Below are 14,489 nucleotides of genomic sequence, written 5' to 3'. Positions count from 1 at the left end.
AACAGCCAAGAACAAGTTCACATAATTGCGTCAAGTCTGTTTCTGGCTTTACTCACAAATCACAATTAGAACAAATAATGTCAAAATAATTTGTAAAACCATTTCTATGTTAACTGTTGCATTCAATTCAATGAACACGAAACTGTTGCATCAACACTGAAAATCATGCATGATGCAAGTCATTTTTGAGTTCCATCATCAGTTTAATAACTTAAGCAGTGTTATCAACTCACTGCTAAGGAATATGATGTAGCTTTTCAGTATCAATGCTGTTTTATTAGTCATGGGTCAGCCTCGACATCAAGTTTCTGTGTTCCTTTACGTGCACATGCTACAGTAAAGGCAGTGCATTCATTTACAATAGTGATTATACTGGAGCTAGCTGTGCCTTAAACAGTTTTAACGCATACATTCCAGCCAATCAGAATCGAGTATTCAGACAGACCATAGTATAAATACATGCAAAACGACTGTGTGCATATGTATTTCCTCTCTTATGATCCTTGACCCAAAACCTTCACCAGAATTTCTGCTGCTGGAAAATGTGGTCCATCATTTCAACTACCCCTGCATCCTGGACTTGAAAATGGGCACCCGGCAACACGGCGATGATGCGTCAGAGGAAAAGGCCGCCCGCCAGATGAAGAAATGCGAGCAAAGCACATCTGCCACATTAGGAGTGCGTGTGTGCGGCATGCAGGTGCGTATGGCTTTGACCTGAGACACGTTTATCATGTTTATGTCAGGGAAACACCAGTACTGCAGTGGTGCTGATTTGAATTAGTTCAGGATTAGAATTTTAAACTCTTGGCCTAGTTGGTACTCTAATGTCACCCAAGTTTGAATCTAAAGATGAGACAGGAGTCCCTTACATTTGTTGGAAAACAAATGTCATTATGGTAATTTGTAAATGTATGTCTATAGAATAGGAGGGTCTTCAACCCTGCTCCTGGAGAGTGACTATCCTATAGAGTTTGGCTCAACTTGGATTGCTTAAATGAGGCAGTTGCAAGTGAAGACTGCAGGAATGTAGTGCTGGATTCAGAACTACCATTCTACTACATACTATCATTCTACTCTCACTGTTTCTGCCATAGAAAGATATGGTAAACGTAGTAAGCTAGTATGCGGTCTTGAATTCAGCATAGCTCTCTCACCAGCTATGTGTAAGTTACAAATTATCCTAGTTTTACCGTAAATTAAACTACTACATATTTTTGCGGTGCACCATTAAATTTAGTTGAAGTGTAACTCTACATATAAACGAAATATTTACAGAAGCCTCCGATCAGGAGTAATGGTTGGAATCAAATAGCAGACTGAATTGCATCAATAAGCTCGTTTTACCTGACAGACTTCAGTTCTTTAGACATATATGATAATGCTGACATTTACACTCGCTTGCATTTTAAGAGAGAAAACATTGTGAAAAGATTACGGTGTTAGCGGCTCTTCAACACAAACCCATATTTACATATGAAAACACTGTTATTCATGATTAATTAGTATTGTATTTAATGGAAACTTATTTTTACTGTTAGTTACGTGAGGCAGAATAAGTTAGAATGTTGGATAAACTGAAATTCATGCATTTCAACACAACTTCTTGGCAGCGATGCATTTACTGGCAGATGAAGTGGACCAAGAAGAGAGAAATGTCAAAGTTCCTGAAGATTATGCGCATCTTTAATTGATAGAACCAGTACATTATTAGAACTATAGATATTTATGGTTAGAACGTCTCACAGAGAAGCGCGCCTGATCATGAGCGCTGTGGCAGAAACAGTTGCGGCGCTGCAAGTGAACAGTGCTTTACAACAGGTTACTTTACTCATAGAAATAATCTTAGACAAGCTGTCCGAAATTACTGCGTGCTATATCAGTATGATTGTATTTTTATCTCTCTCTTTACCATTCTGATTGTTGTTATGCAACAATTATAGGCCTACAATGTGTAATCCATCTGGATGCTAATAAATGTTATTTAATAATAACAATAATAATAATAATTTCTGTTCCCAAAAATAATTCTGGTGATGTCTAAACCCATCATTTTTAGAAAGCACTTTGGTCTGATGTGAACATATGCTGGTGGTATAATGGTGTGGAGGATATTTTCTTGGCACACTTAGGACCAATTGAGCATCCTTAAAAAGCCACAGCCTACCTGAGTATTGTTGCTGACCACGTCCAGCCCTTTATGACCACAGTGTAGGCTACATATCTTCTGATGGCTACTTCAGCAGGATAATACACGTCACAAAGCTCAAATCATCTCAAACTAGTTTCTTGAACATGACAATGAGTTCAGTATACTCCAATAAAGCAGATTTGGGATGTGCTGGAATAGGAATTTTTTTTTTGGCATGATAGCTTTTGTACAGTGTTGAAAAATATTCCTAGTTGTGAAATTTTAAATAAAGTGTTCATAAACAATTTTCTAGCGTGTGAAAGAGGGGTTTAAACATCAGAGATATTTTTGGGAATATAAATTATTATTATTATTATTTTTTTTTTTTATAAATAACATTAGCATCCAGATGGACTACACATCATTTTATTAAAGGCCTATTATTGATGCATAAACAACAATCAGAATGGTAAAGAAAGAAAAAAAAAAAAAACATACTGATATAGCACGCAATAATCTCAGACAGCTTGTCTAAGATTATTTCTATAAGTAAAGAAACCTATTGTAAAGTACTACTCACTCGCGGCGCCACGGCTGTTCCAGCACTTTAACAGATACACCACAGCGTGATATCTCACAATAAGGTGCACAAGTCCAGGCGCGTTCTGTGTGGTGTTCTAACCATGAATATCTTTGGTTCTAATAATATACTAATTCTATCACTGACTGACACGCATAATCTTCAGAAACATTGACATTTCTCTGTTCTTGCTCCAATTCAATAAATTCCTTGCTCTTAATAGCTCTGTCTACCACCCCCATATTTCCATCACCTGGCCCCACCTTGGTGCAATGATTGACAGGGCGGGGCGGGAACGTGATCGGTTCTGATTGACAGGGCGGGGCGGGAACGTGATCGATTCTGATTACTTTTTCAATTCCACATTGAATTTTGCTACACTTATTGCAGGACATTTAATAAAATGCAATCACAAGTGTGTTAACTGTGGGTGTAAATGCAATTAAAGGGGTGGTTCAGTGTTTTTTTTTCTAGGCTTGATTGTGTTTGTGGGGCACAGTTTAACATGTCTTAATGCTTCATTTTTTTTTTGTTTTGTTTTTTTACGTATTTTTCATATATTTTACCTTTATTCTACATTGTTTCCATTGTCATTTGAACGTCCGGTTTGACTTCCTGGTTCTATGATACCACTCCCTCTGAAATAGGCAATGGGCTCAGATTGGTTAGCTGGCCCAGTGTATTGTGATTCGCTGAAGCGTCCGGAAACGCCATGCCCTTTAACCATTAGTTGTTACATGTGCTTCAGTGGAAATGTAAATAATGGCATCTATGTTGCTCTATCAAATTGAGCTCGAATCAGACCCAGATGAAGAGGGTCAAGCAGAACCTCTGCAATCCCAGCTTTTAAAGGACGTTTATGAATGGTATTTCATGGTATGGTATTTAATTTTGTATTTGTGTCAAAGTGATTAGATATGCTGTCACTGCTGTTTGTCAGCTTTCAATCAGGTTTTATCCTGATTAAAGCCTTACTGTAGCTGAATACATGACTGAGTAGTAGCTTTTTTGTCAAGGTATCGTTTAATTTATAGCATGAACAACTGTTTGTCTATAAACATAGAAGTTTGTTGGCATTTGTTGAAGTATGCAATAGAATTTGGCTAACTGGCTATTGAAGCCAAACCAAGTTGGTCTTTGTTTACGTCCTTGATGCAACCAAAAAATAGCAACAGAACCATACATTTAAAAGACATGTACAAACAATAAAATGTACTTACAGTTTGGGGCAAATAAACAGCAGCTTCTGCTTTTAAAGTGGGAACTGCTCCATCTTTCAGTAATAGCCTTTGTGCAAATCCAGCATTGATTGAACTGTAGATTCTGGAAGCTGTCTTCCGCGCCACATCCAGTGTAGAAAATATTACTGATTATTATAATGGGTTCTATTATCTTTTGACACTCGTGTCCGGTGTACACAACTCTTCCGCTTCCATTATGCTGCACGACATGGCCTTGCCCACTTTGTTGCATGTTCCCGTGGGCAGGGTTTATGATGTCACCAACCCAGGAAGAAGCTCGTTATAGTCCAAACCGGTCGTTTTTGTTTAAAAAAAATTTGATTAGATTTGATTTTTAGATTTTTTGCTTTCAAAGTAATTTTAGTTCAAAGTTTTAGTAATTTTTTGTGTTTGTCTTTTCGTTTTTGCTATTAAACGTCATTATAGTTTTTTATTTCTGTTTTAGTTATTTTAGTACATCAGGTTAAGCCAAAGCTTGGAATCTAGGTGAAATAAGGTTCACATTTATTTCAACTAATGAAGATTTTTTTTATGGTTTTAGGTTTAACTATAATAACCCTTATACTTGTAAAATATATTGAATAATGTGTCAAATAATGTTCTTAGTCTTTCCTTCCTGTGACAGATGATACAGTAGTTTACTATGAATTAAATAGAAATTAAATTAAGTTAAATACAGTTTGATGTGTAAACAAAATTTTAAAAACAATAATGACCAGGAAAACATAATTATAAAGTATCCTGTATACACCGTGACTCTTATTCTGAAATGTCTACTGTCTGCAGGCTGCTCATTTAAGTTCAGATGAGGGAGATAAAATATGCATTCTTACAACCATCTAAAACATATTACCATATAAACATTGTGTAGTAAACATTGTCATAATTCATCAACATTAGCTCGTAAGCAATTGCATGGCATAAATGTGCGCTATTTATTAATTGCGAAGCAGTCTGAACTCTGAAGTGCTGCTGCTCGAGCCTGTAGAGTGTGCAACAGCGCCACATTTTCCCAACATTTTCATGTTACACTTCAAATGTGCGCATCTTCAACACAGGACAGCAGTACTGACTAGATATCTTCCCAAATCTTCCCTCTCTATTATTTTCGTTTCGTTTATTCGTTGACGAAAATGAGAGTGGATTTTAGTCAAGTTTTAGTCATTCAAAAAGCATTTTTATTTAGTCATCGTCTTGTTTTCGTCCGTGAAAAAATGTTGTTGGCAAAAATTATGACACAAATTATTAACACTGGTTTAGAGGGCTCAAACGAACTAGGTGTGATGTCAAACACCCTAAGAAAAATAACTTTTAATGATCATTTGCAACAATTTTTGCTTAAACATGCTAAACATATATAATAATTTCTGTAATACATTTTCCTTTTAATTTTGCAACTAATAAAACATTAAAATATATGTTTAAATTATATGTTAAAACTAATATAGGAAATAGCAAATATAAATTATATTATTGAATTTGAATTATCATTTTGTTCCAAACTTTGCACATATGGTATGGAAAATGTTCATTTAAATACAGAGAAATGCATTGCCATTTTGCATATTACATTTCAAATTGAATATTGCTACCCATAAGCTTCCATAACACTGGAGCAGAGTTGAAGATCTGCTGTAGATTATTCTAGTAGGCAAGTCAATATACAGTGCCCTCCACAATTATTGGCACCCTTAGTAATTATGAGCAAAGGCGGCTGTGGAAATAAATCTGCATTGTTTATCCTTTTGATCTTTTATTAAAAAAAATCACAAAATTCTAATCTTTCATTGAAGGAAAACAGTTGAAAGTGGGGGGAAACTCACATTATGAAATAAATGTTTTTCTCCAATACATGTTGGCCACAATTATTGGCACCCCTAGAAATTTTTATGAGTAAAATATCTCTGAAGTATATTGCCATTCATATTTACATTTTTTAGCACACCAGGGTGATCATGAACATGAAATTGTCCAGCCATGATTTCCATTTCCACTATCAGGGCAATAATTAAGAAGTTCCAATCAACTAAAGATGTTACAAATCTGCCTGGAAGAGGACATGTGTCTAAATCGTCCTAATTTGAAGTGAGGAGGAGAGTTTGAGTGGCCAAAGACTCTCCAAGGATCACAGCTGGAAAATTGCAGAGATTAGTTGAGTCTTGAGTCTCAGAAAGCCTAAAAAAAGATCAAACAGCACCTACATGCCCACAAGTTGTTCAGGAGGGTTTCAAGAAAAATCCTCTGCTCTCATCCAGAAATAATCTCCAGCATATTCAGCTGTCAGACACAACTGGAACTTCAAACTGGACTGGCTTCTATGGTCAGATGAAACTAAAAAAGAGCTTTTTGGCAGCAAACCCACCAGATGGGTTTGGTGCACACATGGATAAAAAGTACCCCATGCCCACGGTTAAATATACTGCTGGATCTCTAATGTTGTGGGCCTGTTTTTCTGCTGGAGGTCCTGGACATCTTGTTCAGATACATGGTATCATGGATTCTATCAAATACCAACAGATAAAAAATCTAAACCTGACTGCTTCTGCTAGAAATCCAATAATGGGCCATGGTTGGATCTTCCATCAGGACAATGATCCAAAAACAAACATCAAAACCAACACAAAAATTTGTCACTGAGCACAAAATGAAGCTTCTGTCATGGTTGTCCCAGTCCCCTGACCTGAACCCTAAAGACAATTGAGTGGAGTGAACCGAAGAGAAGCACCACCATCATGGAGCTGGAATATGGAGGATCTGGAGAGATTCTGCATGAAGGAATGGCCTCTGATCTCTTGTCAGGTGTTCTCCAAACTCATCAGGCATTATAGGTGAAGACTCAGAGCTGTTATCTTGGCAAAAGGAGGTTGCAAAAAGTTTTGAATAAAAGGGTGCCAATAATTGTGGCCAACATGTTTTGGAGAAAAATTTCATAATGTGAGTTTCCCCCGACTTTCAATTATTTTCCTTAAATGAAAGGTTATAATTTTGTGATTTTTTTTTAATGAAAGATCAAAAGAATAACAATGCAGATTTATTTTCACAGCTGCTTTTGCTCATAATTACTAAGGGTGCCAATAATTGTGGAGGGCACTGTAGATCCTGGTTTTAATACAGACTCTGTCGCTTTCCTTTTTTGCTTGTAAACTTTGCTTGTTTTGCTTTATAGGTTTATCAAAGTGTATTTGAGTTAAGACACGGTTTGGAAGGTGGATTCTTTTTGCATACCCTCATTAAAGAGTTAGTTCACCCCCCAAAAAATGATCCCATATAAGCAATCCAAGGTGTATGTGTCTTTCTTCTTTCAGCCAAACACAATAGGAGTTTTATTAAAATATATTCTGGCTCTTCCAAGCTTTATAATGGGAGTGAATAGTAACCATGAATTTGAGGCCCAAAAAAGCGCATCCATCCATCATAAAAGTAAACGATACGGCTCCAATGGGTTAATAAAGGCCTTCTGAAGTGAAGTGATGCATTTTTTTTTTTTAAGAAAAATATCCATATTTATAACTTTATAGAGTATAATCCAGTGGCGAGCGGTGACTTTTTTAACCGGGTATGCTGGGTTAAAAAATGTAGCCAATGCAGTTATAATGCTATACGCTGATTGGGTTTATAGCTAATAAACGTTCTCTCTAGACCAGGGGTGTCAAACATACGGCTGTCCAATCTGGGATGATTTGAACTATAATTAAAGAAAGAAAAAAAAAGAGAGAGAGAGATGCAGTAGTCCAATTGGCCATAAATCCAAACGTTTTTAGATTTATTTTGGTCAGTCTTTATTCCGGGCTTGCAAACAAACTGATTTGTAATAATTTCCCAAAATGTAATATATGGAAATATTTATAAAGTCTGTAAACAGGATGTTAACACAGATACACGCTAAATACGGAAACAAACAGGAAAACACATGCCCCAGTCTACTGCACCATGCACAAGTTCACTGTTCGCAAAATATAGAAAGAATAATATAAATATTGAATTAGGGTTTATATGAATGTATCTCTGAAGGGGTCTTCAGAAAAGTTTTGATGGCATTTCCTCTTATCTCCGTATAAAGTAGTAGCCAAGCAGCACTGCTTTGTGTGTAGCAGTAACCAAGGAAACGCTATATCGCTGCTGTTCCAAAAGTGCCACCTACTGTCAGAGATTGAATTTGCATTTTCATTCAGTCCGTCTGCTGATTGTGCAGATGTCTATGAATTGTGCTATGATGTCTATTTCACAAACTAAAATCAGGCCATGCTGTTTTTGCTGTTAATCTTGAAATTATACAATAATTTAAATTAAAAACAATTTAAATGTATGCCAGAAGTACTTTTTAAAATATTAAAAATAAGTAGGCATATAGTATAATTAGTATTAGCAGTATATTATAAATAAAAAGTAGAATGTAATTATAATAAAATAAGTAGGCTATAAAAATACAAATATCAGTATTCTTTAAAAAATAAAATGAAATTATGCAAACTGATGAGTTTAACAAACACACAGACTATTGATTAACATCATCTGATAGTTACAGTACGACTGTCTTTAACAATTTATTTTGTTTTCAGTTTCCATTCAGAAATTAGGCTAATTTCCTTGTGGAGAAAATTAAATACTATGAAAATAGTGTAAGTTATGATTTTTCCCCATTTGGCTAAGTCTAGTTAGTTTTGTATCAAATAAAATGTGATTTTCGGTGATCGAGATCTGGCAGCAGCTCATTTTTCCTCTTGGGCGAGCGGTCCGCTCATAGCTTATCCTGCCCATGTAAACTCGCATAGACCAGCAAACCAATGAGAACGCGGGACGATGATGACGCTTCATAACAAAAACGCAAAGGCGCAAAAGCTGCTGTAGATCAGCTTACCCGGAAGTCTCTGTAATTGGCAGATTTAAAGAAAATTACCGTAGTTTGGCAAATAAATAAATTACGGACAGTTACATACACATTACCAATCGTGTAGGCTTTGGTACACATCAAACAAGGGATTTAATAGTAATTTATAATGTTAATATTAGTTGCAGACTCCACGAATGGCTTGGGTATGCAGAGCATTTGCAGCTTATATGGACCGCATGCCACTGGTATAATCATTAGCTTTCAGTAACATCCATCCACGTGCTCACGAGAGAGTCGAGTTCCAATGTAGGACGTTGTAGGATGCAACAAACTCAAGCTCCACCGACATTTCTTTAATTCTCTTTTTAGACTTCTAATTTGTGACCTGTGTTTTGTTTTGCTCTGTCCTCTGTGCTTCCGTGTTCATCAATACGTCATGCGTCAGGTCAAAGTTCACTCTTACAGCAGTAATTCTAGTTTATAAAGTTATAAATATGGATATTTTTTTTTACAAAAACTCATCACTTCACTTCAGAAGGCCTTTATTAACCCCCTAAAGCCATATGGTTTACTGTTCACCTATGATGGCTTCACGGTGAGTGGGATAATTTTCATTTTTGGGTGGACTAACCCTTTAATAACATTGTCATTTTTTTTTTTTATTTATTAAAAAAAGTTACATTGTGTATCTTAAAACATTGGCCTGACCAAAAAGCAAAGTGATTGAAAGCAAAAGCCAGTGAAAGACTTGAAGACTATAATCAAGCCTTGACAGAATATAACAGGTGATTAATCACAAGCCATTTTGGCCATCATAGCTTTATTTAGTTGCATCAGCCTTACCAACCTCTCCTCATCTCCTTACTCTGCAGGTGTACCAGATGGACACAGGTCATTATCTATGCAGGAACAAGTACTATGGCCGTAGTCTTTCCATTGAGGGATTTCGGCATGCACTCTTTCAATTCATGCACAATGGCACGCAACTACGCAAAGACCTTTTTGAGCCTATCCTGAGCAAACTGTGTAGCTTGAAGGCTGTCCTGGAGCGCCAGGCCTCGTACCGCTTCTACTCCAGCTCGCTGCTCATCATATATGAGGGCAAGGATCCAGAGTCTGTCGACGGGTGGCAGAAACCCTCAGAACTGCCACCTGAAAAGGAAAATCAGGCCACATTGCTTGGTTCTCTGGAGAAGCCACCTGTCTCTGAGCCCCATACCCCTCCTCAGGTGCTCAGTGTGGATGTGCGCATGATAGACTTCGCCCACAGCACCTTCAAAGGTTTCCGGGATGACCAAACCGTCCACGACGGACCTGACCGCGGCTACGTATTTGGACTAGAGAGCCTCATCAACATTTTGCAGCAAATCCGTGAGGAGAACCAGTAGCCAAACCCATTGTTCCTTTAGTTGCAGTCCAATGTAAAAAGCTCCTCCCTCCAGACTATTGACATTTTCATAGAAAAACAAAGAGGTTTATAAAGATTGCACATTAACGCAAACCTAAAGGTGTGTTTTCTGTTTCTCACTTAGTATTTGAACCATGAGGGATTCATATACTTAAGAAATGGAGGAAGGTTCTTGACTCTCTTGTCATGAAAGAAATGGCTACTAGTCTGCCTCCCCTTATCAGAAGATGTTTCAGTTTGTTTGTCACATGGATTCATCACCACCATGTGGCCAACTGAAGTACTGCAGTCATGAACTGTGAGCTCAGGGCACGTCCACTGTCAGGGTCTCTCTTAAAGTGTGGGATTGCCATAGAAAGAGCAAGTGTGTGTGTCTGTGTGTGTCAGTTTGAGTGAATCGCAAGAAGAAATGCACAGGTCATATTTTACCCCAAATCACAAGAAAATAAATCTTGTTATATTGCCTAAATAAAGCCTATTTTTAGGACCTTTAAGATTTTTGTGCCATTATTATTTATGTTAATTTAAGCATGAAAGCATTTCTCCCCATATCTTATTATAATGCAAACAAACAAAACATTCTATCCAGAAACACTGATTTTGTTTTTCATTTATTAATATATTATAAATATGCTTAAAGGTGCTAAAGAGGATGTTTTGTATTATACATTTTTGCAATATTACTTGAAACTGTCTTTACTAACTGATAAAAGACTATTTATTAGGTGCACTGAAAGGAATAATATTAATATACATCATCTGTGCACGAGGTAGGGCCTTAAAAATATCAGCCAATTTTGGCTGATTGGCTCTCTGGCTTGTCAATCACTTCCGTGACATTCCTCGTGAGAGATGTGCGCGGATTGGCCCTCTGGCTTGTCAATCATTGCCCTGACGTTCCATATGAGAGACGAGCACGGCTGCACGCTCCAGTAACTTTCCACACTCCTCAGGCGCCGCATGCGATGTTTTTGTCCGGAGACAGGAATAACAACTGCAGATTATGAGTTACCTGCGGTGAGTCCGACATAATGAATCCACTAACACGATACAGCGAATGCCGGTGGTAAACACTCGTGTTCCAGTACTCGTGCACGCGTTTTGGGAGGCGTTCCCTCGAAAGGAGGGGGGTTGTTCTTTACGCATGCGCTCATTTCAAAAACTCAGTAACAGTCTTAGGTTTCTCAGTCGACGAAAAAGATCCTCTTTATCACCTTTAACTATGAAAATCATGCCACAATGCAAACAAAGTCTTGATGGTTTTAAAATATCTTTATGCAGTATTGTTTTTTTTCTTGTGTTATTTGGGGGGTGGGGGTGAAATATGAGCTGTTCTCAGCATTTCTCCAGGAGTTAAAGGGAGCAGTTTAGCTCAGAGTCGTTGATTTAAAGCTTTATTGTAGGAGTTGGAGGTGTTTAAAGGGAGGTTTTAAACCACTCATCTCTGATGACAACATGATGATTCTGGCCTTATGGCAATAGTTGAATTAAGCTTAGCTATGCGTGTCTATTTAACCAGTCAGGTGATTTTTTTTTTTTTTTGTAGCTGTCTTAACTCTGTGCATTTAGAGCAATCATTACATTTTACAGTTTTTACATATTTGTTGGGATAGTATATTTGTAGTCTTGAATTTAGATTACCCTTGTGTTACAAAGTCTTTCCCTGTCAGTAACGAGGTTATCATTACAGAAGAAAACCTCACTGCAAAAAAATAATTTTCTTAATCTGTCAGAATATTTAAACTTCCTTAAAACCTTGAAAAGCAAAATTGTGTAAGGTATTAAGACTTGTTTACAAAAAAAAAAAAAAAAAATCAAATTAATTTCTTACCCAATTGGCAAATCTAGAAAAAACTTTAATATTTGAAACCATTTTTTATTCATCCTCCAGTTGTTTTAGGAATATTTAGATATTTTTGCTGAAAAACAAATGAGATAAAACGACTGATTAAGAAATTTATCTTTGCTTTAGTTAGTGCTCACTAACTTCTGCACTGTAAATTATTATAAACACCATTACAAGAGCATGACTTTGTTTTGTTTTGTTTTTTTGCATTTTGAAGTATCTTAACTACACCGATACACAGTGACAATTTGCCCACCATCAGCAAATGTAGCAAGATTTGTCCCTAGGTTCATTCTCGTCAAGTCAGTTGAGTGCAGAATGACACGTTCAGCATGTTCTCTGTCTAGGTGAATCATTTATTGCACTATAGTATCATCCTTTTGCTGAAACATGGACACTTTTCTGCACTCTCTGGAAAACAGACATCTCATCCACCTGTAGTAGCAGTTGAGCAAATATACTTGTAATAACTTTGTTCGTTCGTCTTGTCCTACATTTATTGACTTTGGTCACATGTGGTGTATAAATCATAAATCAACATTACAAAACATGGCATCTATGCGGAGTTGTGCCGTAGGGATGTGTCTGTATTTAGACGTGTGATTTTGGTCAATAGCCATAACTGGGAGCCCAGGAGTGTATCGCGTACATTGTTTAACAGAGTCATCACAGCACAATCAGATCATTTCCGTAACCGTTGAAGGGAAATGTTTGAAGAACAAATGCCACATGCGTTATGTGTTCTCTCACAATAAATGAGCAATGTACTAAAGTTACAATTAGAATACATCATCACTAACATGTTGGCGTCATTCTGTAGCTGGTTTATGTATCTAAACCCTTAATTTGTGCCGAACCATGAGAGAGGATCCCACATTCATAGATTTGGCATAAAAAGAAAGAATGTTATTACCCCTCATCCTGAAAACAATCCTTTTCTCTTTATTGTTGTTGCATGGATGTTTTTTTTTTTTTTTTAAGAAAAAATATGACAACTTTGAATGTGAGATATAAATTGTTTATTTAAGAAAAGTTGTCTTGTCTCTTTAATATTTTGTTGCTGTTTTGACTTGACCAAATAAAACAGAAGACCATTTAAACCATAACTTTGAATACAAAATAAGAGTTTAAATAGAAGGAATTCTGTGTGCAGTCCAAAATAAATAATAATAATTTACTTGTTTGTCTTTTCTTTAATTTAGGGTACATTTCATATCAGCAAAATGCTTTCTCAATAAAACAAATATTGGTTTTAGTTTATATATTTTATCAGTGTAACATATCTGCTAAACACCATTTTGATATTACCAAAAAAACAATTTTAAAAAATCCCTGGTGAGTTTGTCAACTATTATTAACAAAATGTATGCCACTACATACACTGATTAAGTTACTCAAATATTAAATGTTTGTTGATTTATTTAGTCTATTCTATGTACAGTGATAATTTAAAAGATTTTGCAGATATTTGTGTAAATTTCTCAGCATGGTCATTAAGGACAAGAGCATTTAATCATACATCTACTTTAAAGATAATTTTGGTAGTTTTAAGAATGCCATGTAAAACTCTAGTCCATGTGGATATAAACAATACCCTAAAATAATATCAAAAGCATATTTAAAATGTAAAAAATCTGTCCAGACATAGTTGACAATGACAGTTGACGCAAGTAATGGTTAACAATGACAGTAACAGTTGACGCAAGTAACAGTTGACAATGACAGTAACAGACAGTAACGGCTGACGTAAGAAAGTAACACAGTTAACAATTTCACCATTTTGCCTCATAATTTCAATGGCTTGTTTGGCCAACCAAATGTAATTTTCTTGATCAGGCTAACTTCATATTTTAATATTTTTTTCAAATAAATTCATAAAAGTATTGTAAACCATAACAATGTTCCCTAGATAGTTGATGGGCAATTAATATACTCCTTGATGATTCATTGGAGATAAAATATAGAAAAAAAATTAAGAGGATATTTACCAAAATGTGTTCAAAATATCGGCAGCATAAGAATGACGTCACATGATGCTAGTCACATGAGTTAAACCATTGTTTAGTTTTCAGGGAGTGTTTGGTTAGTAGTATAGTTTACAGAATTTTTGCAGACATTAATAAAATGAAATATTTTCTTATTTGAAAGAAAATTAAATTTCTAAGGCAGGGATTCCCAAACACATTCCTGGAGCCTCCCCAACACTGTACACTCCCAGAAGAAAAAAGGTACAAAACCTGTCACTAAGATGGTACCCTTTAAAAAGGTCCATTTAGGTACTCATATGTACACTTTTGGTTCCAATATGTACCTTTAAGTTACTAATATGCACTCTTTAGGTACAAAGGTGTACCTTTTGAAAGGGGTACTGCCCCAGTGACAGCTTTTGTGCCTTTTTTCTGAGAGTGCATGTTTTCCATGTCTCCTTAATCAAACACACCTGATTCAGATC

At 36.2% G+C, this 14,489-nt stretch overlaps 1 protein-coding gene across 7 annotated transcripts in view; it reads left to right on the top strand.

Moving 5' to 3' along the window:
- The window catches only part of ip6k1 (inositol hexakisphosphate kinase 1), a 101,506-nt gene extending 88,328 nt beyond the window's left edge, over positions 1-13,178 (top strand). For 4 of the 7 annotated variants that reach the window (XM_067395760.1, XM_067395763.1, XM_067395761.1 and 1 more), the window contains 2 exons: positions 525-700; positions 9,656-13,177. In XM_067395760.1, coding sequence (XP_067251861.1) covers positions 525-700; positions 9,656-10,171 — 692 coding nt within the window. In that variant the 3' untranslated portion in view covers positions 10,172-13,177. Of the gene's footprint in view, positions 1-524; positions 701-9,655 lie in introns of all 7 variants that reach the window. The other 3 variants (XM_067395767.1, XM_067395766.1, XM_067395764.1) reach the window with 1 other exon arrangement.
- The last annotated feature ends 1,311 nt before the right edge of the window (positions 13,179-14,489 follow it).

Source organism: Chanodichthys erythropterus, chromosome 10, assembly GCF_024489055.1.
Source record: "Chanodichthys erythropterus isolate Z2021 chromosome 10, ASM2448905v1, whole genome shotgun sequence".
Taxonomy (NCBI): domain Eukaryota; kingdom Metazoa; phylum Chordata; class Actinopteri; order Cypriniformes; family Xenocyprididae; genus Chanodichthys; species Chanodichthys erythropterus.
The sequence above is the reverse complement of the archived record's forward strand: the minus strand, read 5'-3'. Positions and strand labels throughout refer to the sequence as shown.